The sequence below is a fragment of the Symphalangus syndactylus genome, chromosome 16 (genome assembly GCF_028878055.3).
Source record: "Symphalangus syndactylus isolate Jambi chromosome 16, NHGRI_mSymSyn1-v2.1_pri, whole genome shotgun sequence".
NCBI lineage: Eukaryota > Metazoa > Chordata > Mammalia > Primates > Hylobatidae > Symphalangus > Symphalangus syndactylus.
This window is the reverse complement of record NC_072438.2, coordinates 88,899,060-88,926,655: the sequence shown is the minus strand read 5'-3', so window position 1 is coordinate 88,926,655 and position 27,596 is coordinate 88,899,060. Positions and strand designations below refer to the sequence as shown.

Sequence of the window (27,596 nt, the reverse complement as noted above, 5' to 3'; positions counted from 1 at the left end):
ATCCTAGTTTTACTGAGCATCTACTATGTCTCAGGCTTGTATCAATAAAGTTTACTAGAAAGAAACTCAACATCCATAAACTGAATCTTCTGTCTTCAGATTTCCCTTTAGGGAACACCTTTTGGGGAATTCCAAATTCCACTTCAATAGTTTACCTGCAGCTTCAGGTGCATCTCTCAAGAAATCCACAAAATATGTGTCAATTCCACAATCCACGAAGAGTTTTTTCTCTTCACCAAACTCCTCCTCTACCAAACTTACTAAAGCCTTATCAAACCAGGTCACATCACTGGACACTGTGAAACGGTCAGCTATAACACGTTTACATTCATGCTTCCACAGCTTTAACAGATCCTGTTGAAAGTATAATTAAAATGTGTTAGTAATTCCTATTATGCCGTAATTGGGAATTCAAGTTGACATTACTGTAGAGTATTATCCTTCCTGATTTAAAATTCAACATTTTAAAAAGTTAGGATTCAAATATGCTCAACTTCACTTCAAATTGGCCTCATTCAAGTATATTAAATAGAAAGTAGTCTATTCATTTGCAGTCTCTGAAGAAGAAAAAATCCTCTGACAATAATATTGAAAATTGCTCTGACCAATCAACAAACTAATATTCTACGTAAAAGTCTTCAGTTTGTAATAAATTAGTCTTTTTAATAAGATATCTACATTCATGTGGCCAGAGTATAACATAAGATATAGAATATGAACAACTCTCATGTATACAACTGAAAAATTACAAAGATGTATTCACTTAACACAAAGTGGATAAAATTCGTGGCAAAAACTGGATTATCTGAACAAAAAAAAAAAAGCAAGCACTTAATCCAGATAATCCAAGGTCCAAAGTTATCTGAAAGTTGAGGAAATTAATTGCTCAATACTCCTGTTTATATAGCAAGAATAACAAATGTATGTGTAAGCTCATTACTTGATATGAAAGACTGGTGGAAATTTCTTAGCTTCATAACATTTTTCAGGTTACAGATTTTTAAGCCATTGCATTACTAATGATAGAATGCTATCTGGTTGCCTGAATATAAAAGGAGTTCAATGAGGTACATTCAATGATTCAGTTAAGACAAAAGTTTATGATAACATCAATTGCAGGAATTGTTTGTGCTGATTTAAAATAAGCATCAAAAATGGCTATTTCAATAGTAATCTTTGAAAACTGACTTCAACAATTCCATTAACTTGTAAATAACTTTGAGGGAAAAAAATCAAGTTAAAATATTCACGCTGCTAAACTGACTCTAACTTCTCTGTAGGAAGGAAAGTGAGTTTTCCCCAAAATATCATTAACAGACACTTCTCAAAAGAAGACATACATGTGGCCAACAAACATATGAAAAGAAGCTCAACATCACTGATCATTAGAGAAATGCAAATCAAAACTGCAATGAGATACAATATCACACCAGTCAGAAAGGCTATTATTAAAACGTCAAAAATAACAGATGCTGACAAGGTTGCAGAGAAAAGAGAACACATATATGCTATTGGTGGGAGTGTAAATTAGTTCAAGCATTGTGGAATGCACTATGGTGATTCCTCAAAGAGCTAAAAGCAGAACTACCATTTGACCCAGAAATCCCATTACAGGATATATATACCCAGAGGAATATAAATCATTCTACTATGCACATGCACGTGAATGTTCATTGCAGCACTATTCACAATAGCAAAGACATAGAATCAACCTAAATGCACATCAATGGCAGATTGGATAAAGAAAATGTGTGACCTATACACCATGGAATACTATGCAGCCATAAAATAGAATGAGATCATGTCTTTCATGGGAACATGGATGGAGTTGGAGGCCATTATCCTTAGCAAACTAATGCAGGAATAGAAAACCAAATACTGCATGATATGTCCCCACCCAAATCTCATCTGGAATTGTAATCCCCATAATCCCCACATGTCAAGGGAGAGACCACAAGGAGGTAATTGAATCGTGGGGGTGGTTTCCCCCATGGTGTTCTCCTGATAGTGAATGAGTTCTCAGAGATCTTATGGTTTTATAAGAGGCTCTTCCCCTTTTGCTCTGCACTTCTTCTTGCCATCTTGTGAAGAAGGTGCCTTGCTTCCTCTTCGTTTTCCACCATGATTGTAAGTTTCCTGAGGCCTCCCCACACATGGTGAACTGTGAGTCAACTAAATCTCTTTTCTTAATAAATTACCCAATCTCCAGCAGTTTTTATAGCAGTATGAAAACGGACTAATACACCACATGTTCTCACTTATAAGTGGCAGCTAAATGATGAGAACTCATGAACACAAAGACAGAAATGACAGACACTGGCGTCTGCTTGAGGGTGGAAGATGAGAGGAGGGAGAGGAGCAGAAAAGATAACTATTGAGTACTGGGCTTAATACCTGGGTGATGAAATAATCTGTACAATAAGCCCCCATGACACATGTTTACCTACGGAACAAACCTTCACGTGTACCCCCAAACCTAAAATAAAAGTTAAAAATAAATCAACAAATAATTAAAAAAAAAAAGGATCAGCAAGTTTGGTTACCTATCTTGCAAGCATCTGGGACAGAGGTGGGTGTTTTTAGTAATCAACACTTGTGCTTAATGAACAGTTTTGTTGATAATTTAACTGTCTCTGTGTGTTTATATGAAGAAGTCCCCTAAAACCCATTTGCTTAATTACTTCTTTAGCTCTAGAAAGGCTTAAAGAGAGGCCAACCCGGTCTTAGCCTGGGCACATAGGCTACCCTTTGGAACAAAAGCATACTGGATTTTTACACAGCATTCTTAGTTTGAGGGAAATTCTTATAACACTGGGAAATGTCATAGTCAAATATGCGTACAAATGATCATTTTTCTATTAAATGAACTTTGTAATCTGCTGCCTCTCCTCAACTTTACCAATGTACGTAATTCTTCTAGTGCATCCAGTTACATGGAAAAGAAAAATCACGGATGATTATCAACAAAATGGATTTTTTAAATTTTGAATATTTATTATAAAGATAATTACTTTTTAAGTTAAAATTGCAAGCTTAAAATATGAAGACTATTACATAGTAAAATCCATAGTGATTGTTTCCATTATTTAGTATAAGAAACATATCTTCTTCTTATACTAGAACTGGGAAAACAAATCAATTGTTTCTTTTATTCTTTTCATCAAAAAGTAATTGTGTATATGATGTTCTTAAAACACAAACCTAATTTAATTGGAATTTATCATTGATTGACATTTTCTGACATAATTTACTTATTTCATTATGTTAGTTTAAAAGCAGTAAAGAAAAGAATACCGATGCTGAAACATTCCAAAATATGTTCACAGTTCAAGTAAAAAATAAATCAATAAAAATATTTAGAATATATTATTATTAGCAACGTTATTTGTTTTTCTTTCTTCAGTGTCACTTACATTTGGTTCCTTGATGACCTCTGAAGTAGCGTTCAGCATTCCCTGCCAGATCCGAGAAAGATCTCGTAGGTTAAACACATAATGGAATTTTGCAGGGGTAGGAAGCATTTTAATCTTGGTCATCTGCCATAGTCGGCGTGTCAGAGGCACCAATTTTGTCACAGAATCTCTCACTTCTTCTGAGAAACCCCTCTGAATACAGTAGTAGCCTACGCCAATCACACCTGAAAAGGGGGAAATTACAGCATTTTGATTAGCCATTCAAAGAAATTAAATGAAAACGAAAAGCATTATAGCATAGGGTTTGCACAAATGTCATTATACACTTTAATAGATAATCACATATAAAAAAAAAGTATGTTAATGTTCTCTTGCTTTTTCAAAAACAGTATAACAAAAAATAGATACAGGTTTAAGAAAATAAGTATTCAAAACACTGAAAAATTGATTAAGAAATACTGCTGAGAACTCTGGCTGCACCATTTCAATATTATTAAATGGGTAACAATGATAAATGTATGAAGTTACCTTATAATAAGATAAGAAAAATGTTTTTATAAGTCCTCTAAGGTTTCCAGTTTCTGTCATTGCCTTTCCATGCGTTATAAAATACTTTCATTTACTTTTTATGTAAAATTTTCCAGGCAATAAGGAATAATTAAAAATGATAACAGTCATTTTTTTCCGGTCCATGTTTCTTTTCCCAAGCTTAGATAATTCCAATGTCTGTTGGTTTCCAGACCTTGCTCACTGCTGTGACTGAAGGGAGATTACTGCCATACTTCACTAGCCTGGGGCACCCAGATGACATTTTCGTTTGCCAGAAATTAATTAGGGTAATCCTGATGAGCTTTTTCTCAATAGCAGCTTCAGAAATTATAAACTAAATACTTAACATAAATGTGTTCAAACCTTTACACTCTTTTCTGCACAAATAAGTCATAAGTGCATTATCATTACTCAGGTAGGCATATATGGTTACTTATTTGGCTAGTGATTGTTCAGCTAAACTATCTATGAAATACTACATATTTAATCAATAACTTATTACAATCCAGTAAATTACTCTGAATTTCAGACTGTGTCTAATCTGTGATCTGGGTGCCATTATTTCTTTGGCCAAAATCATTCTATGGGTTGGTTAAAGTATAAGCTACATAAACTTTTGACATGGAACATAGCAATCCAGACCTCAAAACTATGTGCCCACGAGGAAACAATCTCATGTATGGGGAAACAATTTCATTTCCATGTTCATTTAATGTTAAACCTCCTTGCTTAAGAAGTTAGAAACAGTTAAAGAAAACCATAGATGGAAAAGCTCTACCGAGCCATCCAAATCAGGAAACACCTAGAATCAATCCCTATAGGAAATGAAATACACTGCTTGAGAGTGATGGAGGCTGTGGACCAAGTAGCCACCCAACGCTCTTTCTGTGTGGGTCTCGGGTGAAGATTTTCAGAAAGGAACACAAGCAGGTGTTCTTCCTCACCCTCCCACCCCACGTCCTCTTGATCTTTACTTTACCAAAGATCTTATCCATGGAAGCTTCAGAGGGCAACGTGCAATTAAATATAGAGAACTGCCTCTTGAGTCTTTGGGGTATGTCATTGCGTCCACCACCAGGATGGATCATGGCTGCCAAAAACTGGATATCCACGATGCTGGTGAACTCCCCAGGCTTCTCTAGGTTATAGAATCCATTTTGTTCCATCAGCTGTCGCACTATCTCATTCGTAACCTAAGAAAGACAACTTTCAGAATTAAAGCATCATTCCTTTCCATCCCTAGAGCCTAATTCCTTGAGTGTTTCCAAAGAATGAACTTTACACTGGAATTCAGAAATCATATCTTGAAAAAGCAAAAAATCAAAAAAAAAATTTAAAAACTCTTCTAAGAATAAATCAATACCAAATTAAAGAAATAAAATGCACAATAGAATGATGATACCTGATCTCCCCACTCATTGATTATTGGCATATTCACATCATCAATAAAAACAGTCATCTTCTTTCCCGCAGGAGGGCCATACGTTGTACCTATTCGTTTATCCACATAGCTCTCTATCGTCCTCTGTGAAAAAAAAAAAATCAATGGAAATATCTGTGAAAATATCCCCTAAAACATGGTCAATTCTTTTTAAAAACAACAAAAACTGGTAACCTTTGAACTGATATGAATTATTTCTAAAAAGCCAAATTTCCCCCCTTAATTCTAACAAATTCTAAAGTACCTAAATTATCTTGTATAACATCCACAAAATTTGAAAATCCAGTTTAATTTAGAAGGAAATGAAATTCTAACCAATGTGAATTTGAATGGGATGAGACTCTTCTGTCCATTTCTAAAAATTTACTTTTGTCTTCTTCTGTTGGTGACACAATGTTCCCCATTATTCAAAGTCTTGCTAACAGTTTCCCTATAACCAGCAAGAAAATTAAACAAGGCTACTGTGTGAGAAGCTTCTGAGGTCTGCACTCTGAGCTGCACAGCCCATCATGGTCTGAAGGCTGAAACTGGCTGCTGTCACCTGGCACAGCTCATACCCACTCTTTTGGGCAGATGCAGTTACACTGATTCAATTCTCATTCCCTGACACAGAGTGAACAAAGCCCACCTACGTCTTCTCTCTCATTTTTACATTCTGAGCTTAGGTGGTGAAAGAGAAGACCACACTGCACTCTGTAAAAAACCTTCCTTGAGGCCAGGCGCGGTGGCTGACGCCTGTAATCCCAGCACTTTGGGAGGCCAAGACGGGCGGATCACGAGGTCAGGAGATCGAGATCATCCTGGCTAACACGGTGAAACCCTGTCTCTACTAAAAATACAAAAAAAATTATCTGGGCGTGATGGCAGATAACGCCACTGCACTCCAGCCTGGGTGACAGAGCAAGACTCCATCTAAAAAAAAAAGCCTTTGTTGCAGTACGCAAAAAGATATTAAAACTGAAAGAACTGGGACACATTTAAAGTAGTGTGTAGAGGGACATTTATAGCACTAAATGCCCACAAGAGAAAGCAGGAAAGATCTAAAATCGACAGCCTAACATCACAACTAAAAGAACTACAGAAGCAAGAGCAAACAAATTCAAAAGCTAGCAGAAGGCAAGAAATAACTAAGATCAGAGCAGAACTGAAGGAAACAGACACACAAAAACCCTTCAAAAATCAATGAATCTAGGAGCTGGTTTTTTGAAAAGATCAACAAAATTGATAGATGGCTAGCAAGACTAATAAAGAAGAAAAAAGAGAAGAATCAAATTGATGCAATAAAAAATGATAAAGGGGATATCACCACCGATCCCACAGAAATACAAACTACCATCAGAGAATACTATAAACACCTCTACACAAATAAACTAGAAAATCTAGAAGAAATAGATAAATTCCTAGACACATACACACTCCCAAGACTAAACCAGGAAGAAGTTGAATCTTTGAATAGACCAATAACAGGCTCTGAAATTGAGGCAATAATTAATAGCTTACCAACCAAAAAAAAAGTCCAGGACCAGATGGATTCACAGCCGAATTCTACCAGAGGTACAAAGAGGAGCTGGTACCATTCTTTCTGAAACTATTCCAATCAATAGAAAAAGAGGGAATCCTCCCTAACTCATTTTATGAGCCAGCATCATCCTGATACCAAAGCCTGGCAGAGACACAACAAAAAAAGAGAGTTTTAGACTAATATCCCTGATGAACATCAATGTGAAAATCCTCAATAAAATACTGGCAAACTGAATTCAGCAGCACATCAAAAAGCTTATCCAACACGATCAAGTCGGCTTCATCCCTGGGATGCAAGGCTGGTTCAACACATGCAAATCAATAAATGTAATCCATCCCATAAACAGAACCAACCACAAAAACCACATGATTATCTCAATAGATGCAGAAATGGCCTTCGACAAAATTCAATAGCCTTTCATGCTAAAAACTCTCAATAAACTAGGTATTGATGGAACGTATCTCAAAATAATAAGAGCTATGTATGATAAACCCACAGCCAATATCATACTGAATGGGCAAAAACTGGAATCATTCCCTTTGAAAACTGACACAAGACAGGGATGCCCTCTCTCACCGCTCCTATTCAACATAGTGCTGGAAGTTCGGGCCAGGGCAATCAGGAAAGAGAAAGAAAGAAAGGGTATTCAATTAGGAAATTAGGAAGCCAAATTGTCCCTGTTTGCAGATGACAGGATTGTATATTAAGAAAACCCCATCGTCTCAGCCCAAAATCTCCTTAAGCTGATAAGCAACTTCAGCAAAGTCTCAGGATACAAAATCAATGTGCAAAAATCACAAGCATTCCTATACACCATTAACAGTCAAATAGACAGCCAAATCATGAGTGAACTCCCATTCACAATGGCTACAAAGAGAATAAAATACCTAGGAATCCAACTTACAAGGGTGGCGAAGGACCTCTTCAAGGAGAACTACAAACCGCTGCTCAACGAAATAAAAGAGGACATAAAAAAAGGAAGAATATTCCATGCTCATGGATAGAAGGAATCAATAGCATGAAAATGGCCATACTGCCCAAAGTAATTTATAGATTCAATGCCATCCCCATCAAGCTACCAATGACTTTCTTTACAGAATCGGAAAAAACTACTTTAAATTTCATATGGAACCAAAAAAGAACCCACATTGCCAAGAAAATCCTAAGCCAAAAGAACAAAGCTGAAGGCATCATGCTATCCGACTTCAAACTATACTACAAGGCTACAGTAACCAAAACAGCATGATACTGGTACCAAAACAGAGATATAGACCAATGGAACAGAACAGAGGCCTCAGAAACAACACCACACATCTACAACCATCTGATCTTTGATAAAGCTGACGAAAACAAGTAATGAGGAAAGGATTCCCTATTTAATAAATGGTGCTGGGAAAACTGGCTAGCCATATGTAGAAAGCTGAAACTGGATGCCTTCCTTACACCTCATACAAAAATTAATTCAAGATGGATTAAAGACTTAAATGTTAGACCTAAAACCATAAAAACCCTGGAGGAAAACTTAGGCAATACCATTCAAGACATAGGCACGGGCAAGGACTTCATGACTAAAACACCAAAAGCAATGGCAACAAAAGCAAAATACACAAATGGGATCTAATTGAACTAACGAGCTTCTGCACAGCAAAAGAAACTACCATCAGAGTGAACAGGCAACCTACAGAATGGGAGAAAATTTTTGCAATCTACCCATCTGACAAAGGGCTAATATCCAGAATCTACACCAAACTCAAACAAATTTACAAGAAAAAAAAAACAACCCCATCAAAAAGTGGGCAAAGGATATGGATACATACTTCTCAAAAGAAGACATCTATGCAGCCAACAGACACATGAAAAAATGCTCATCATCACTGGTCATCAGAGAAATGCAAATCAAAACCACAATGAGATACCATCTCATGCCAGTCAGAGTGGCAATCATTAAAAAGTCAGGAAACAACAGATGCTGGAGAGGATGTGGAGAAACAGGAATGTTTTTACACTGTTGGTGAGAGTGTAAATTAGTTCAACCATTGTGGAAGACAGTGTGGCGATTCCTCAAGGACCTAGAACTAGAATTACCATTTGACCCAGCAATCCCATTACTGGGTATATACCAAAAAGATTATAAATCATGCTACTATAAAGACACACGCACACATACGTTTACTGCAGCACTATTCACAATAGCAAAGACTTGGAACCAACCCAAATGTCTGTCAATGATAGACTGGATTAAGAAAATGTGGCACATATACACCATGGAATACTATGCAGCCGTAAAAAAGGATGAGTTAATGTTCTTTGCAGGGACATGGATGAAGCTGGAAACCATCATTCTCAGGAAACTATCACAAGGACAGAAAACCAAACACTGCATGTTCTCACTCATAGGTGGGACTTGAACAATGAGATCACTTGCACACGGTTGGGGGGAACATCACACACCAGGGCCTGTCTGGCAGTGGGGGGCTGGGGGAGGGATAGCACTAGGAGAAATACCTAATGTGAATGATGAGTTGATGGGTGCAGCAAACCAACATGGCACAAGTATACCTATGTATCAAACCTGCATGTTGTGCACGTGTATCCTAGAACAACTTAAAGTATAATAAAATAAATAAATAAATAAATAACTGAAAGAAAGGGCACTGGAAGGGGTAGGAAGAGGATGTGAGGAGAGGACTCCAGGCTCTTGACTGGTGTTCTCATGTTCGTGGTAGTGCAATGTGGCTTGGGAATCGATTGTCTTTCAAAATGTATGCATGAGTAACCAGAGTCTAGCACTGCAAAGCAAACAGAAAGAGCTTTGAAGTTCTCAGACTCTAGAGGCTTCAAACTCAAAAGCTCATTTCATTTCTATCACTGTAGGAATCTACTAATGCATGATTTTTAAGTCATGTTAAAGATGTTGTATAAATACAGGAGAAAGTGGAGGTAAGTTAAGATAAAATAAATTCTCCTTCTCTTATCCAAAAAATGTTTTACTTCATGACAAAAAACAAACCAGTTAAAACTGACTTTTATAAACAAGATATAACCACCAAATGAGACACAATATAAGACAAAAGAAAGCAAGGCTCTATACAACTGTCCTTGAGAACTTTCACAGTAATTGCACATTGTACATTTTCATCACGATTTTATTTATTTTATTTTATTTATTTATTTTATTTTTTTGAGACAGTGTCTTGCTCTGTCGCCCAGGCTGGAGTGCAGTGTTGGCTCACTGCAGCCTCTGCCTCCCAGGTTCAAGCGATTCTCCTGCCTCAGCCTCCCAATAGCTGGGACTACAGGCATACACCACCACACCCAGCTGATTTTTGTATTTTTAGTAGAGATGGGGTTTCACCATGTTGACCAGGCTAGTCTCAAACTCCTGACCTCAGGTGATCCACCTGCCTCAGCCTCCCAATGTGCTGGGATTACAGGCATGAGCCACCATGACTGGCCTCATCATTTTAATGAATAATAGCAAGGAATGTGAAAATTTTTCACTATTTTTAAATAGAATGAGATACAAATATATTACAACTCGTTCAATTACAAAACAAATCTCCCATGAAATTGTACAATGGCAAAAAGAATTTCATACCCCCCCACATAAACGCAAAATTGTTTAATGTACTAGGCTAAATTTGCTCTTCTTTTCAATGAATTTAAATGCACCTCCTTATGGTCAACTAGGTTTTCAGACATTCTCATGTCTATTAATGAGAACACTTTTTGGCACATGAAGACTTTATGTATTGGGAAACTTTATCAAGAGCTAAATGTACTAGGTGGGATAGTCAGAGTAATACAGAGTAATAGCCACACACCCATACTTTCTTCCCCTCCACTGTAACCCTAATTTTTTTTTGAAATGATAGGAAATCATTACTATCACCACTAAGCTATACATGTCATAAAAGAGTTAAATTGACAAAAGCATAACAAAATAGGGAGAAAAATTCAGCAACTTGAGAACCTAGAAGTTGAGATTTCTTTCCATTTTCAGAATTGTTGCAGATTCAATAGTTACCTGAGTGTTGAAGTTTGGTAAGACCTCCTGAAGGTCTGAAACACAATGCAGGTTGGTTATGCCTCCTCTGAAATGCTTGGAACCAGAAGTGTTTTGTATATTGAACGTTTTCAGATTTGGGAATATTTGCAAATACATAATGAGATATCTTGGGGATGGTACCCAAATCTAAACATAAAAGCCATTTGTGTTTCCTACATACACTTTATATATATAGCCAGGAAGTAATTTTATATGCTATGTATGTATGTGTGTGTTTATTAAAATGTGTATTTATTTGTTTACTTACATTTTATTTTAAAATATTTAAAATTAAATATTTCATATTTATACAATTTTGTGCATGAAACAACATTCATGCACATTGAACAATATACATTGGACATGCTTGCATGAGGGAATCTGGTAGTGTGCTGAAAAGATATGAAAACTGGAGGGTGCTGGGAGGGTCTTTTTATCCTTGGGGGCGCTGAATAAACTGTGTGTTGTGCACCTGCATTTTGACTACAACCTGTCACTTGAGGTCAGGTGTGAAATTTTTTGAGCTTGCCAGTGCTCAAAAAGTTTTGGATTTTGGAGCAACCTGAATTTCAGATTTTCAGATTAGGCATGCTCCACCTGTACTGCGTGCTCTGCTCCTTTGGACAGCTATCCACTTGAGGCTGTTGGAAAAAACAGCTGTCCAAGCTGGATGTTCCATAACATCACAAAAATAAGCATATTCAAACATAAACTCCGGCCGGGCACGGTGGCTCACGCTTATAATCCCAGCACTTTGGGAGGCCGAGGCAGGCGGGTCACGAGGTCAGGGGATCGAGACCACGGTGAAACCCCGTCTCTACTAAAAAAAATACAAAAAAAATTAGCCGGGCGTGGTGGTGGGCACCTGTAGTCCCAGCTACTCGGAGAGGCTGAGGCAGGAGAATGGCATGAACCCAGGAGGCAGAGCTTGCAGTGAGCCAAGACTGCGCCACTGCACTCCAGCCTGGGTGACAGAGCGAGACTCCGTCTCAAAAAAAGAAAAAAAAAAAAACATAAACTCCTCTTCCTTACTCAGCACAAAGTCTGCACCCCTTTGGGGTGCTCAACTCAGAAAGTGGCAACAACTACCTATTGCCCCATCCAAACATTTCCACATCTAACAACACTGAGTTTTTCTATTATAATTTCAACACCACTTTCTAAAGTATCTCTTCCTACCTAAACAACAGCAGGCCCCCATTCCATTATGTCTTTCTTTCTCACAGGGATTAATGTCACGACCCCTTAAATTGCCTGGCCTGACTGCAGTCAATCCTGGAAACGTCTTTATGACTCATACACAATGGCTATATTGCCTGATTTGTAATTTTACCTAGAATTTTTTTGTCTCCCCCAAAGAAATCAGTCTAAAGAATCACGGATCATCTGTGTAGTATTCTGCCACCCACATTCCTCCCAATCTCTTTGATTGGTGTTCCCACCTCATCCACTGTTTTGCTGTTATGAACTGAGGTCCAGTTAATAAAACCAAGTAGATATGTTCGCTTATTAGATTATTGCCTGTCTCCTCCACTAGAAGGTAAGAAGGGAAGGCACCTGGTCTTCCTTACTTTACTCATTATTTCATCCTCAGTGTCTAGAAGGGTATCTGGTACTATGTGTTTATTGGTAAATATTTTTTTACATAGATAAATAAATACAAGAAACCTGGAGTCATCTTTGACTTTTCTCACTGTCTCCTATGCCTCTCCTCCAACAACCTTGATATGGTTTGGCTCTGTGTCCCCACCTAAATCTCATGTGGAATTGTCATCCCCAATGTTGGAGGTGGGGCCTGGTGGGAGGTAACTGGATCATGGAGGTGGTTTCTAATGGTTTAGCACCATCCTCCAGTGCTGTCTCATGAGTGAGTTCTCACGAGATCTGGTTGCTTAAAAGTGTGTAGCACCTCCACCTTCACTCTCTCGCTCCTGCTCCTGCCATGTGAGAAGTGTCTACTTCCCCTTCCAACATAACTGAAAGTTTCCTGAGGCCTCCCCAGCCACGTTTCCTGTATAGTCTGTGGAATCGTGAGCCAATTAAACCTCTTTTCTTTATAAATTACCCAGTCTCAGGTCATTCTTTATAGTAGTGCAAGAACAGACTAACATAAACCTCTACTCAACCAATCACAAGTTCTGGCAGTTCCACTTCCTAGCCAAGGTTGAATGCATCCTTGTTCTGTTTCCTTTCTCACTTTTACCATTTTGGTCCAGCCCAACCTGCCTCCTGAGAAACGACTGCAACTGTCTCCTCTCAGGTCTCTCTGAGTGCACTCGTCTCTTGCATCTTGTTCTCCACTCTACAGCCAGAATGAGCTTTCTAAAGGGCAATACAATCCTCCTCAGGACTCCAGGGGGTTCCTCATCAGTGACTTACAGGGAACTCTATGGTACCCACTACTTACTCCTCCAATCTCACTTCCAGGCAGTCCTTCTCACTGTCTTTGTTCCGGACCCTCAGGGTCTTAGTTCATTTACATACAGTTAAAAAAACCTACATAGACTGTGAAGTGATGTTCACCTTATATGCTGGCTTCCAGTATTCATTATGGGATCCTCATTTATATATTTCTAGAGTAGCCATTTCTAAGCCAAGAAAAAAATCCCTCAGGATTATCATTAGCCAAATTCACTTTGTGAAATATTGATTTAGATGAATGATCTTCTAAAAATGTCACTTCTTTCAATCCAGTTACTGATTTTAAAAAAAATTACATCTCTAGCAAGGACTTGCACTCAGGATAAATACTATTCTTTGAGAATAGACAATCACTCTACTCTGAAATTGGAGAATCATAGTCAGCATGACAGCATCTTATGCAATTTATAAAACCTAAACAAGATTCCAATCTCATTGTCTGTCCACACACACAGGATATCATTAACCCAAGCTGTGACAGCAGCATTTTAAGACATGAAAACCAGATGGTCAGAAAACCAGGTAGGCTGAGGAATGGAGCTCCCTTCTGGCTCTTTTCTGAGCTAGAAGCCCTAAACCTAGGGACAATTCAATTACTGAAATAATTTCTTAATAGACAACTCAGCTTTTATAATTCCTAGAAATTAATATAAATATTAAATTCCCCCAATGAATGATCAACTCTTTCATTATGCTGATTTCTGTAATCCCTATGGAAACTAATTGGCTCCTCCTCTGGACTCCACAGTACAGCATTGAGATTACACCACAAGTAGCACTTATCTCGTCAGCTACACTTAGTTAGGTACATGTCTGTTTCCCCAACAAGACAAAGGGAGGAACACGACATTAGAAAGGGTATTGGAAGGATCATGTGCAGCTGAGGTGATGGTGCATTGCCTAGTTCTTAGGTACAACATTCACACAATCATCTTTGTGAATGAGACACAGTGCAAAATCTGCACAACCTGCAAGGCCTTACACAACAGCTCTGACTAGGCTGAAAGTCAGGAAAAACGAACTAAACTACTGCTTCTCACATTTATCAACTCTATGATTTCATGTAAGCCACTTAATATTTCTGGGTATAATAGCCCAGAAATGACAGTGTGTATAGATATGTAAATCATATGTACATACATAAATATGCACATGAATATGCATATATGCATTATGCATTAATGATATATATGAAAGCAATTCATGAGCTTGCTACAGAGTATTATGCATTAATGATATAATATATATGAAAGCAATTCATGAGCTTAATGTAGTATAAAATGTAAAGCTATTTTATTATTTCTATGTGTAGCTCTATATGCTAGCATCTAAATCATTTTTCATGCATGTTACATACAATTAAATAGAAATATAAAATATACTTAATTTTAGGTTTTCATATATGTGCTATTAGCTAAAACATAAAAATGGAGAGCTATGCTCTTTATTAAGAAATCTACTATCTAATAGCATCTTCCCATTTTATTGTAATTCACTAAAACCAAACGAAATTAGTCTTACATTAGGAAAGTTTAAAATGCTCAATAGTACATCGTAAAAAGTAAAATATGTTAAAAATCACATGAAAATACAATAATGCATAACTGGAAGCTAAAAATAAAACAAGAGCACTAAGTGATAAACCAGCCCTTTAGATATTAATATAGATAATGAAAGGCCATTGGAAGGAAGCATGTGGGTGCACGGCACAGCAGAGCACATGGACCCTGGTTTCCAGCTGTTTCCAGCTTAGGTTCTGCCACCAACTAAGTGAATTCAGACAATGCTTGAAGCTCCTTCCACCCGAGTACATCAGTCTTAACCGTAAAACCTGACATTTTAAGAGAGCTTTATGATACAAATATACTTTCACATATTATCTCTTAGGAAACTAGTCTTCAAACTGTGCTCTGAGGAGCTAAAAGGATTTTCTGCAAACACCGCGATCCCTTGCAGGAAGAAAAGATGAGGCTGGAATAGGCTTCAGGACCCCAGCTCCAATTCCACCAGAGCAAACCCATGGTTACTTATTTTATAGATTAATCTACTGCACAAGATATCATTTGGAAAAGTGGTTCTGGGTCCAAAAAAAAAAAACTGTGGAATTTCCTTCCAGTCTCTAGGAGTCTTATTTTTTAAAAAATAAAACCTATTGCTATGCAACCATTTGCAAGATGGTGGCTGTATTCAAAACACTTTATAATTATTTTTAGAAATCTTTTCAGAAATTATCTTAATTTTTGCTTTCTTCTTTTCACCTTTTTGTATTGCTTAAATTTCTACTTCTATGTATGAATTACTTTCAAAAATAAAAAAAATTAAAACAGTATTAGTTCGGGGGGGGAAATGAGGAACTTTTCTTTAAAAACTGACTAAATTCCCTTAGCCAAAAAATGGAGTGACTGTATAATTTTTGTCCAAACTTTTGATAGTGGCAAAGGATGCTATTAATTATTAATCTGAAACAATGAAAGTAACCTGGATTGTCCAAGGCAAAAAGTGACAGTCCCCTCTACTGATGAAAGACCTGAAAGTTACAGCATGATGAAAACAACCTGTCAAGTAACAGACATGTGCCCTTCATTGGACAGTGTGCCATCATGGTAACAGCTGAGAAATGGACAGTATCTATTTTCTCATCTACAATTTCAGTTTGGTTGGGATCCAGATACGTGGGAGAAACAGAGACAAATGCTCTGCTCCATCGGCCCTGTTTAGCATGAATGACTGAAAATTACAGTGAGAAAGTTAATTACAACAGTTCGGCTAATTGAAAGCTTTCTAAAACTAATGAGTCTCACTTAATAGAGCCCTGATGCTCCACAGTCAAAACAGTCTCTGGCACTAAACAGAGTGGATGATCCCGTGATGCTTCTCAACAGAAAAAAGAAATAGTGACGTGTTAACTCCACCTTAACACTGAAGAACAGTGGGGAATCTGGCTAAAGCCATGTGTATCAGATCATGGGAGTCTAAAGAGTACTTCATTCTGCTTCTATTTATTATATTTGAATATGGAACCACTTCCAGAAATTTATTATATGGTTTATGAATTTGTACATCAAACAACAGGTTTTCTAGATAACATATGGCTTTTTCCAGGAAATGAGTAAATATTTCATGTTAAAGAGACAGAAACCACAGATCTTTAATAACTGGCAGAGATAAATGACACAGAGTTGGCAACAAAAATGCAGTGACAAGGCCTTGTTGTATAATAAAAGATTGGGCTGGCCTTTGTTCCTGGCTCCTGGGAGGGAGACTTTAAACCCTGGAAATTTCCTGAGTGATAGAAAGGACTCCTGTTATTCACATGGGCCCCTCATACCACTCATGCCAACCACTCATCACCAACCATGTGATAAGAAGGTTGAAGTTTTTTTTGTTTTTTTTTTTGAGACGGAGTCTCACTCTGTCGCCCAGGCTGGAGTGTAGTGGCGCAATCTCGGCTCAGTGCAAGCTCCGCCTCCCGGGTTCACGCCATTCTCCTGCCTCAGCCTCCCAAGTAGCTGGGTCTACAGGCGCCCGCCACCACGCCTGGCTAATTTTTTTGTATTTTTAGTAGAGACGGGGTTTCACTGTGGTCTCGATTTCCTGACCTCATGATCCGCCCGCCTCGGCCTCCCAAAGTGCTGGGATTACAAGCGTGAGCCACCGTGCCCGGCCCAGAAGGTTGAAGTTTTAAGTCACATGATATCAGTTGACCTGGGAGGGGAGCTGATGGAGATTTGAGTTCAATCTCAAAGATCTTGGCTGGGCACAGTGGCTCACATCTGTAATCCCAGCACTCTGAGAGGCCCAGGTGGGCAGATCATGAGGTCAAAAGATCAAGACCATCCTGGCCATCACGGTGAAACCCCATCTCTACTAAAAACACAAAAATTAGTGGGGTGTGGTGGCCCATGCCTATAGTCCCAGCTACTCAGGAGGCTGAGGCAGGAGAATGGCTTGAACCCAGGAGGTGGAGGTTGCAGTGAACCGAGATCACGCCACTGCACTCCAGCCTGGTGACAGAGCGAGGCTCCATTTAAAAAAAAAAAATAAAAAGATCTGAGTCCTGTCCTATGTCCAATGATGTAATCAAGTATGCCTATGTAATGAAACCCCAATAAAAACCCAGGACAAAAAGGCTCAGGTGAGTGTCCAGGTTGGTGACATACATGATATGCCTGGAAGGTAGCACATCCTGTGGACAGCGAAGGTTTGCATTTGAGATCCTCCCAAACCTTGCCCTCTGTATCTTTTCTTTTGACTGACACTTACTTGTATCTTTGTAAGAAAGCTGTAACAATAAGCATAGCACTTCTCTGAGTTCTGTAAGTCACTCTAGTGAATTATGGAAACTGAGAGGGCTGAGGGAATGGCCTAATTTGCAGCCACTTGATCAGAGGTATGGGTCTCTTGAGAACCCGAGCTTGTGGCTGGTGTCTGAGTGAGGGCAGTCTTGTGGGGACTCGGCCCTTAACTTCTGAAGTTTGCATTAGCTCTGCCGTAGTGACTGTCAGAATTACATTATAGGCCTAAAGAGTTAATACAGTCTCATGAAGTGTGGATCATTAGAAAATCACCCCACATAATGAAAAAAATATCACACTCTGATCTGATTTTTTTAAAACCTTTCCCCTCAAATAATGTTATAATTATAACCTTTAAAGAGAATGTCCTCCTAAGGTAAAACTAACAAAAGCTCTTTAATTGTAAAGTGGTATTACAGGAACACATATAATGTTAGCATCTTGCCAGCCTAGGGTAATTTAATGTGTCCTTCCCCAAACACGAGAATGCCACTGCTGAGTCACTGCAATTTGGGGTTGACCATCCATCCAGATCTGCCCACCCAGACACTATATGAATGGTATTTATTTGATAGAAGGATAGCCCATACTGGAAATCCCTTCTCCTCCAGAAGAGTAGAATGAAGTTGACAGTCTTATTTAGAAGTTTAATCAATGACCTTAGTATACTGGCACACCGCTGTCACCAATTAAATTAAGTAATAAAAAGTCGTGATTTAACCATGCCTTCAACAAGTTTCATTGCTCTGATATTTTCATTCCAACAGCTAAAGAACAACAAAGTTCATTAAAAGCAAAGTTCTTTGGATTTGTGTTCCCCCTAAAAATTTCCCTTCCATTTGCAATTTATGACATGTATCTTCTGGTGATATATTAATGTTCTAATAAAAATATGAGAGATACTTTGCAAATCACTGAAGTATGTACTGACATTTAGGATTTCCTCCTCAGTTTCAATAAGGTCTTATACAATTTAGGGCCAGGAGAAAAAGAACTATTTAAGCCACTGCAAATCTAGGTCATTCCTGGTGGTTTCATTGGAAAAAAAAAATAAACAACGCAAACTTGAGGGGTTTTTTTTCTCACACTTCTGTGATACATAGAGTAAAATATTTCATATCTAAGGGTCTAAGATTTTACACCTTGTTGCAATTGAACATGGGAGCCAGGGTGGAATGTTAAGTCAGGGAACAACAAGATTAAAGTAGCATTTTAGGAAATAAGGATTGGCAGGTATAAAAGCTAGACTGAAAGAGAATTCAACTTGAACCAATCATAGCTGGGGATTCTTCCATGCCAATACCCTGGTATGCAATCATGCAGAAGTGGATTGCCTAGAGGTCAACAAGGAGCATGAAGGTAAAGAAATAGATGTGAAATGCATTTCTTTTGGTACTGTAACAGCCTTTGAGACCTGAGCAAGAGGGACGCATTAAAGATGATTTCAAAGTGCCTAGCCTAAAAGAGTATTAGGAACACCTTCAAGCAAGCAGACTCTCGGGAGAGGAAGTAGGTTTAGATGGGGAATAAATGATTTTCTTTCAGTTTTGGATTTTGCATGTTCACAATATTTTCTACATAGATATTTTAAACTGCATTGAGGCCTATAGCACCTTATATAAGCTTTTAATGTTTCCATAATTTAAGATGTTATAATCTACCTAGGGAAACTATTGCAGTTGAATAATTGAAAGAATGGAAGACGTACGTGGGGAATTTATCATGGCTATGAAAATTCAGATGAGATTCAACTGAAGCAGAATAGTAGAGATTTGAGCCTCCAAGGTTTATCACAAACTTGGGCTTGCTGAGCCATACCAAAGAGCCAGTACCTGGAACATCAGTGGGGTGGTTGCAGAAGAAAAATTCAGACTCTTGATCATGTGACATTCAGGATCGTATTTTGACATAAATCCTTTAATTATGACTGTTTTGGCTGTTCCTTGTTCACCAATTAATAGCACAGCCTAAAATAGAGGGAATTGACAAAAATAAAAACAATAAGTGAAATAAATGAGTGTGATGGGCTGAATTTGTCCCCCCAAAATTCATATGCTGAATCCTCAACCCCTAGTACCTTAAAATGTGATTCTGTTTGGAGATAAAGTCTTTAAAGAGGTGACTAAGGTAAAATAAAGCCGTTGGATGAGCCCTAGTCCACTCTAACTGGTGTCCTTATAAAAGAGGAAATTTGTGGCCAGGCGTGGTGGCTCACACCTGTAATCCCAGCACGTTGGGAGGCTGAGGCAGGCGGATCACTTGAGGTCAGGAGTTCGAGACCAGCCTGGCCAACCAACATGGTGAAACCCCGTCTGTACTAAAAATACAAAAATTAGCCAGGTGTGGTGGTATGCACCTGTCATCCCAGCTACTCGGGAGGCTGAGGCAGGAGAATCGCTTGAACCCGAGAGGCAGAGGTAGCAGTGAGTTGAGATTACACCATTGTACTCTAGCCTGGGTGACAGAGACTCCATCTCAAAAAAAAAAAAAAAAGAGGAAATTTGTATACACAAAGAAACGCCAAGGGAAGACAGTGAGAAGGCAGCCATCCACCAGCCAAAGAGAGGGGCCTCTGAAGAACCCAAGCCTGCCAACACCTTCATCCTGGACTTTCAGCCTCCAGAACGAGAGAAAAGAAACTGCTATTGTTTAGGTCACCTAGGCTGTGGTATTTGGTTCTAGCAGCCCTAGCAAACTAGCTCAGTGATCAAAGCAGAAGGAATCCTTTGGGGAAAAGCAAGTCAAAATTTACTTTCTGTCAACTCATACATAAGAAATAATTACTTACTTATGAATTAGAACTATCCAACTCATATTTTAGTGGAGAATAATAAAGGAATAGTAGGTTAGGTAATATTTTCATGTATTCTAAACTGCAACATAAAACATTTTATAATAAATGCAGGATGCTTCATGTCGGCTGGGCGTGGTGGCTCACACCTGTAATCCCAGCACTTTGGGAGGCTGAGGTGGGCAGATCGAGAGATCAGGAGTTCGAGACCATCTGGCTAACATGGTGAAACCCCATCTCTACTAAGAAATACAAAAAATTAGCCGGGTGTGGTGGCAGGTGCCTGTAGTCCCAGCTACTCAGGAGGCTGAGGCAGAAGAATGGCGTGAACCCCGGAGGCAGAGCTTGAGTGAGCCGAGATCACGCCACTGCACTCCAGCCTGGGCGACAGAGTGAGACTCTGTCTCAATAAATAAATAAATAAATAAATGCAGGATGCTTCGTGTCTTCCTTTAAAATATGCTACTGTTAATAAAAATTAAAAGTCATACCTTGCCCTGTTTAGCGATGGTTTGAATTAGAAAGTCAGTCCTCACATTGTCAACATTTGGCACCAGAATAGAGCCATACTCTGGGGTGGTATCAGACGGATACAGGTATTCCTGGGTACGCGTGTTCCAGTGCATCCATGTACCTGAGGTGAACAGAGGACATTCCCATCTCCATAGTAATAATTCAACTCCAAACTGTAATGAGCAGACACCCTTGAAATCTTATGAGGTCACCTTCCAAATTCTCCCCATAAAATAAGGATCATTAAAATTAGAGATCTAAGTACACAAGGATGTGTTAGCTGAGCCAAAATGTCCCAAGGAACAATTTCAAGGTGGTAAACCAGGAAATACTAGGAAGCATTTTGGAATTTTTTAAAAAATATATATTAGTTTTCAATAGCATGAAGTCTATGTATAAAAATACAGAACAGAGTGAGAGTAGTGTGTATCTAAAATCATTAATCACTTTCGAATGTCTAATCTCACACACTTTTCATTAGGCAAAAGATCCTAGGCTGATGCATATGTATATTAAATAATACATTATTATATACCCACATATATGTACTTCATTTTCTGTATAAATGTACTTTATATATTTATACACACACCAATAACCTTAAAGTATATATACATACAGAGATGAAGATATACAGCTATAGATACACACGTATTTGGCAAAAATATACTTTAAACTTTGTGACTTTTATATAAATTGCTGATTATATTGAATGAGTGACAGAAATTGATCTGATTTGGTTTTTCAAATGTTTCTTAATTCATTGAAAGTTTAGTGCACAATATATTTAACAAAAGGAAAATGTGCATTTGAAATACAAAGTAGATTTTTTAAAAAGAAACCACTGTTCACTTTCTTTACACACTAACATTTTCATATCTTACAGCCAATAATTATAAATCTCATTTAGAAAACATATTATATATTGTGTAAATATTGGCCATGTAGGGAAGAACGACCCCTGTGGGTTCCGTCTGGACGGGCAGGTGTCCTCACCGTCGGGCGCCACATAGTAGTCAAAGGCGGTGTCCCCGGGGCTCGCTGGCGGCGGCAGCTCTAGCGTCCCCGTGGGCCGATTGCGCAGCCAGAGCTCCAGGCGGCGCCGGCCGTCCAGCTCCAGCGCCGCCCCCGCGCTCCACAGCAGCGCGAACACGAACAGCCGCCCCAGGTGCGCCCGGCTCACCTCCCCGCCTTGCTCCTGAGAAGGAAAGACACTTTATTTTAATTACTTGATTCTCAAACCCAAACGTTGCTCTAGGGTTTTAATGAAAACAGTAAAGAGAAACAAGACATTACTTTTCCTCCAAGAACAAGGGAAAGGATGAATAAAACTGGAGAACAAATGAAGAATTGATCTCTGGGAATACCAAGCTGCCTTTAAAAATAACAGGGTTGGCCGGGCGCAGTGGCTCACGCATGTAATCCCAGCACTTTGGGAGGCCGAGGCAGGCGGATCACAAGGTCAGGAGATCGAGAACATCCTGGCTAACACGGTGAAACCCCGTCTCTACTAAAAAAGAGAAAAAAAAAAAATTAGCCGGGCGTGGTGGCGGGCGCCTGTAGTCCCAGCTACTCGGGAGGCTGAGGCAGGAGAATGGCGTGAACCCGGGAGGCACAGCTTGCAGTGAGCCGAGATTGCACCACTGCACTCCAGCCTGGGTGATAGAGCGAGGCTCTGTCTCAAAAAAAAAAAAAAAAAAAAAAAAACAAACACAGGGTTTATCGCAGCACTGTTCACCACAGACAAGACTTGGAGACAACCTAAGTGTCCATCAACAGAAGATGAATGGATAAATAAAAGTGCCACATACACACAAGGGAGTACTATTCAGCCATATAAAAGACTGAGAGCCTGTCATTTGAACAACATGAATGGAACTGGAGGTTATTATGCTCAGTGAAATAAGCCAGACGCAGAAAGACAAACTTGGTATATTCTCACGCATTTGTGGGAGCTAAAAATTAAAAAATTAAAACAATTGAAGCCATGGAGATAGAGTAGAAGGATGGTTACCAGAGGCTAAGAAGGGGAGTGGGGAGGGGGGAGGAAATGGGGATGATTAATGGGTACAAAAATACACAGTGATTGCAGTCAGCCATAATTTGTTGTGCATTTTAGAGTAACTGAGGGAGTACAATTGTAATGTTCATAACACAAAGAAATGAAGAATGAGGTGATCGATACCCCATTCCCCTTGATGTGGTTATTACACGTAGCATACCGGTATCAAAATATCTCATGTACCCCATAAATATATATACCTACTATGTACCCACAAAAATTAAAAATTAAAACACACACACAGTAATAATTTTGGGATACCTGTTGCATGACTGTGTTAACCTGCAACTAAATTCCAAATCCATGGTTAGCTGTATTTTTTGTTAAAGGGATATGAAAAAATAAATATATATGTGGGATCCATGTTTGAAATATTCCCCCTCTCCAAGAGCTCTAACCAAATCTAATTTCAAATATAGTACTCTCTGTACGGCATGGCTAAGTTGATCAGAGAGAATTTCTCTAGAAAGTTGAGCAATTTACCTTCAGAGGAATCAGGCCTTGGAGCATGTTAATGCTCTGCGTGATGACAAAGGCCTCCAGCACCTCCATCTTGTATTCTAAGTTCTGGATACAGAAGTGATACAAGTCCGGGAAAGACTCGGTGTACAGCTGACGAAGAATTTCTGCTTCTTGAGGCGAGCGTTTCTTAAGAAAACCCTGTCAGTTCACAGATAAGTGTATTCATGAAACTTATTAGCACACTAGGAAAATGGTCATTTGGGGACAAAAATTTTAAAAGTATCTGTTAATAATGATAGTATCTAATGATTATACCACACACAATCTTCCAGGCTTTGTTACAAACTCTTCCACGTATTAATTCATTCAATTCTCAAAACAACCCTACAAGGTAAGAACTGTTATTATCCTCCTTTTACACATGAGGAAACAGAGGCCCAGGAAGTATAGGTAGCCTGGCAGGGGCCCACTGCAAGCAGGTGGCAAGGGCAGAATTCAGACCCAGAAAGCCTGGGCCCACATGTTCAGCTACTACGCTACCCATTTGCTCATAGGTGGAGAAATAGTCTTCAACTCTCGATTAAAATATGCTGGGAGAAAATGAGAAGGCACATCTATGGAAATAACTCGGGGGGAAAAGTAAAGAATAAAAGATGAACAAAGGAAATCCATACCCAGATTTTTTTTCTTTTTTTGAGACAGGATCTTACTCTGTCACTCAGGCTGGAATACAGCGGCATGATCTCGGCTCACTACAACCTCCGCCTCCCAGACTCAGGTGATCCTCTGGCCTCAGCCCCCCAAGTAGCTGGGACTACAGGTGCATGCCACTACACCCAGCTAATTTTTGTAATTTTTGTCGAGACAGGGTTTTGCCATATTGCCCAGGCTAGTCTCAAACTCCTTGCCTCAAGCAATCTGCCTGCCTTGGCCTCTCAAAGTGCTGGGATTACAGGCATGAGCCACTGTGCCTGGCCCCCAGATTTTTTTAATGGAAAACAAAGATTTAACTACAATTAGTTGTTTCTTTTTATTTCTTCTAATTGAATTAATAAACAATGTAGAAAAATATCAAGGATATTCATGAAAATGGAGAATTTAGTCATTTGAGAAACCTAATATTAAGAAACTGCACCTCATTCATAACAAAATACCACTTAACACACAGCGTTTCCTTAAGATGAGGCAAGTTCTCTTAAGGTCAAGAGATCAGCTCATTCTTCACCTCAATATTCCAGGAAACAATTAGAGACTCTGAACAGAAGCAATAAAATGTTGATTCTGAATTATTCATTAGTTCATGAATTTACCATGATTCTACCTCGACAAAAACATAACACAGCACTTTTGAGTTGATGGAACCGAAAGATGACATTCACTAGGGCAGGTAACCAGCTTGGCTCCCTGAAGCTGACAGATTGCCGGCAACACAACTTTTCAATTGCTCTGCCCTCTAATAACTCTCAGAGTTGGCTTTCCTGTTCTAAACATTTCCAATCTGATTCTTCATGAGTCTTGCTCTTCCTAACAATTTCCAAAAAAGAAAATGCATTATTTAAAACATATAGGATATTATGAGGTGGGTATAGCATTAACGTAAAGGTCTTATTCAGTCTCAATATGGACAGACTATAGCAAAAGCTTATTTTATAAATAGCAAACTCATGCATTAGCTAGTATTCCTTAGCTAGTTGTATAAAAGTATTTTTCAAAAACCTTTTCGAAATTGAAGTATTTTGGAAAAATCACATATATACATTTTCACTTGTACTTTGCTGTACCTGTGGTTTCCAAGCCTGGTACGTGAAAAAAAAATGTTGCAGCACTTAAAAGAAAAAAAAAAAAAATGCTGAGTTGCCTCCCAGAAATTCTAATTTGGTAAGATTGAAGTGTAACCCAATCATCTGTCCTTTAAAGAATTGTCATTAGTGATTACTTTCGCAAAGACAGGGTTGTAACCCTCTGCTTTTATTCTCCTTAATGGATGGATAATTTAACTGTGAAATCTGAAAACTTTACAACTATTTTTAGTGACACATTCAACTATATGTCAACATCATTTTGCTATATGATTCCCTCCTTCTTCACATCTTCATACCAAATCTAAAGCCTTTTGCAACAGAGTTGAGTAAATTCTGGAAAGACATTAGTAAAAAGTTAGGATATAACCAAATAGAAATAAAAGTTTTAAAATGTAATGATATAATGTAAAATAAACATCTACTTTATTTAAATTAGGAATTCAAATGTTTTCAATCAAAATCATCTTCAAAAAACTTGAGTGATGAAAATAATCAATATAACCAACTATGTAAAACAAGATTTTTCATGTGGCTTATCTAATCAACATTCTGCCTTACATTATAATACTTATATAGCAAAATATCTAAGTATGCAAGGCATTTATGTATAATATAATTCTGATCAATATAATCTAGGATATATTGCTGGTAATAAAATAATATACCTGATTATGAATTGATGAGATGTTATCTGAAATATTATTGCCAAGTTCAAATTTGGAACTAACGTTATAACTAATGAATCTCATAAAAATTCCTTATATGCAATTTTAATGAACTGATTCCAAGTTAATGTTCTAAGATGGTCCTCCTAAACTTTATGTGAATGTGTACCTTTCAAAAATATCATGAATCCCCAAAGTGATCAAATTAAATTTTACTTATTCAGTCTCAGACACAGTTTGGCAAGACTGATTGGTTCATACAGGCCTGGCAATTACTCTACAACCCAGAGGTTGGAAATCCCAGTTCAAAAGTGATTAGAAGAGTAATGAAGAAACATGTTAGGAGCAATCAGGGTTTGAATGTCCCAGTGCATTCAAGGTATCTTCCATAAGCATCAGCATAAAATGCAATTACACTGCCATCTGCAGAAAAATTGGCACACACACTAGAAGAATGCTAAATGATCTGTTTTCCTTTTTAATTATACAAAAGAAGGATTCAATTATACCTCAAGAATAGGACTCCAGTCAAGGATAGAAGAGCTCATGAAAACCATTCCATTTCTTGAGACGGTGGCAGGAGAAGCATTGTCAATGTTATGAGGCTCGAAAACAATCTTGCAGTTTGGAGCCATGGGAATCCGATCACCATTGGCAAGGGTTAGAGTTTTGTTATCATCCAAAACAGAATTCAGATTTTCAATCCAGATGGCATCTACTGGACCATCAAGAATTATCCAGATATGTTCCCCTAGAATATCCCACCAAAGGGAGAAAAAAAATACATACACACATGCAGTGCATGTACACATAAGTTTAAAATAGCTTGAAGAAGTACTATATTCGATGTAATTTTCATTAATCATTAAACACAGTTTTGCTCCAAATGATTAACTTGTTTTATTACAAAGGATCTTCAAAGATCTTTATGTAGCAGTCAAGGCCCATAATTAAATCAAAAAGTAGTTTGTTTATTGGACAAATATTCATTGAGCACCTTGCATATGTCACTGTTCTAGGGGCTGAGGATATTGTGGTAAATAGGACAATGTCCTGCTTTTGCAGAGCTTACATTCTAAGGAGTAGAGATGACAAGCAAACAAATAAAAGTTTAACATACAAAAAATTAAGTAGAATGAGGGCATGGGGCATGTTTTAGATAAGGTGGTCGATAAGATATTCCAGGAAGAGAATGAAGTGATGTAAAGGTCTAGAGGTAGAATATTCCAGACAGCAAGAACAGAAAGTGCTAAGCCCCTGAAGCAGGTACAGGCTTAGTGTAATATAATGGACTGAATGTTTATGGTCCCCTAAAACATCCTCGTGAACGAGATTAGTGTCCTTATAAAGAGAGCTCAGAGAACTCCCTTGCCCCTCTGCAACATGGGGTACAGCAAGAAATCAGCAGACTGCAACCATGAAGAAAGCCCTCCCCAGAACCCGACCATGCTGGCTCCCTGATCTCAGACTTCCAGCCTCTGGAACTATGAGAAGTGCATGTCTATTGTTTATAAGCCACCCAGTCTCTAGCATCCCAAACTAAGGTGATCACGTTCCAGGAACAGTAAGAAGCTGAATCTGAATGGCAAAAAGAGGAGGAAGGGGAGAGGTA

At 38.4% G+C, this 27,596-nt stretch overlaps 1 protein-coding gene across 1 annotated transcript in view; it reads right to left on the bottom strand.

The window, feature by feature from the left end:
* The window catches only part of DNAH5 (dynein axonemal heavy chain 5), a 319,657-nt gene that overhangs the window by 100,615 nt on the left and 191,446 nt on the right, over window positions 1–27,596 (bottom strand). Inside the window, exons 44-52 of the mRNA XM_055246049.2 lie at window positions 26,494–26,735; window positions 23,539–23,715; window positions 21,990–22,191; window positions 20,972–21,114; window positions 19,522–19,656; window positions 5,365–5,487; window positions 4,942–5,155; window positions 3,414–3,637; window positions 156–354 (exon numbers count right to left, since the gene is read on the bottom strand). Coding sequence (XP_055102024.1) covers window positions 156–354; window positions 3,414–3,637; window positions 4,942–5,155; window positions 5,365–5,487; window positions 19,522–19,656; window positions 20,972–21,114; window positions 21,990–22,191; window positions 23,539–23,715; window positions 26,494–26,735 — 1,659 coding nt within the window. The remainder of the gene's footprint in view (window positions 1–155; window positions 355–3,413; window positions 3,638–4,941; window positions 5,156–5,364; window positions 5,488–19,521; window positions 19,657–20,971; window positions 21,115–21,989; window positions 22,192–23,538; window positions 23,716–26,493; window positions 26,736–27,596) is intronic.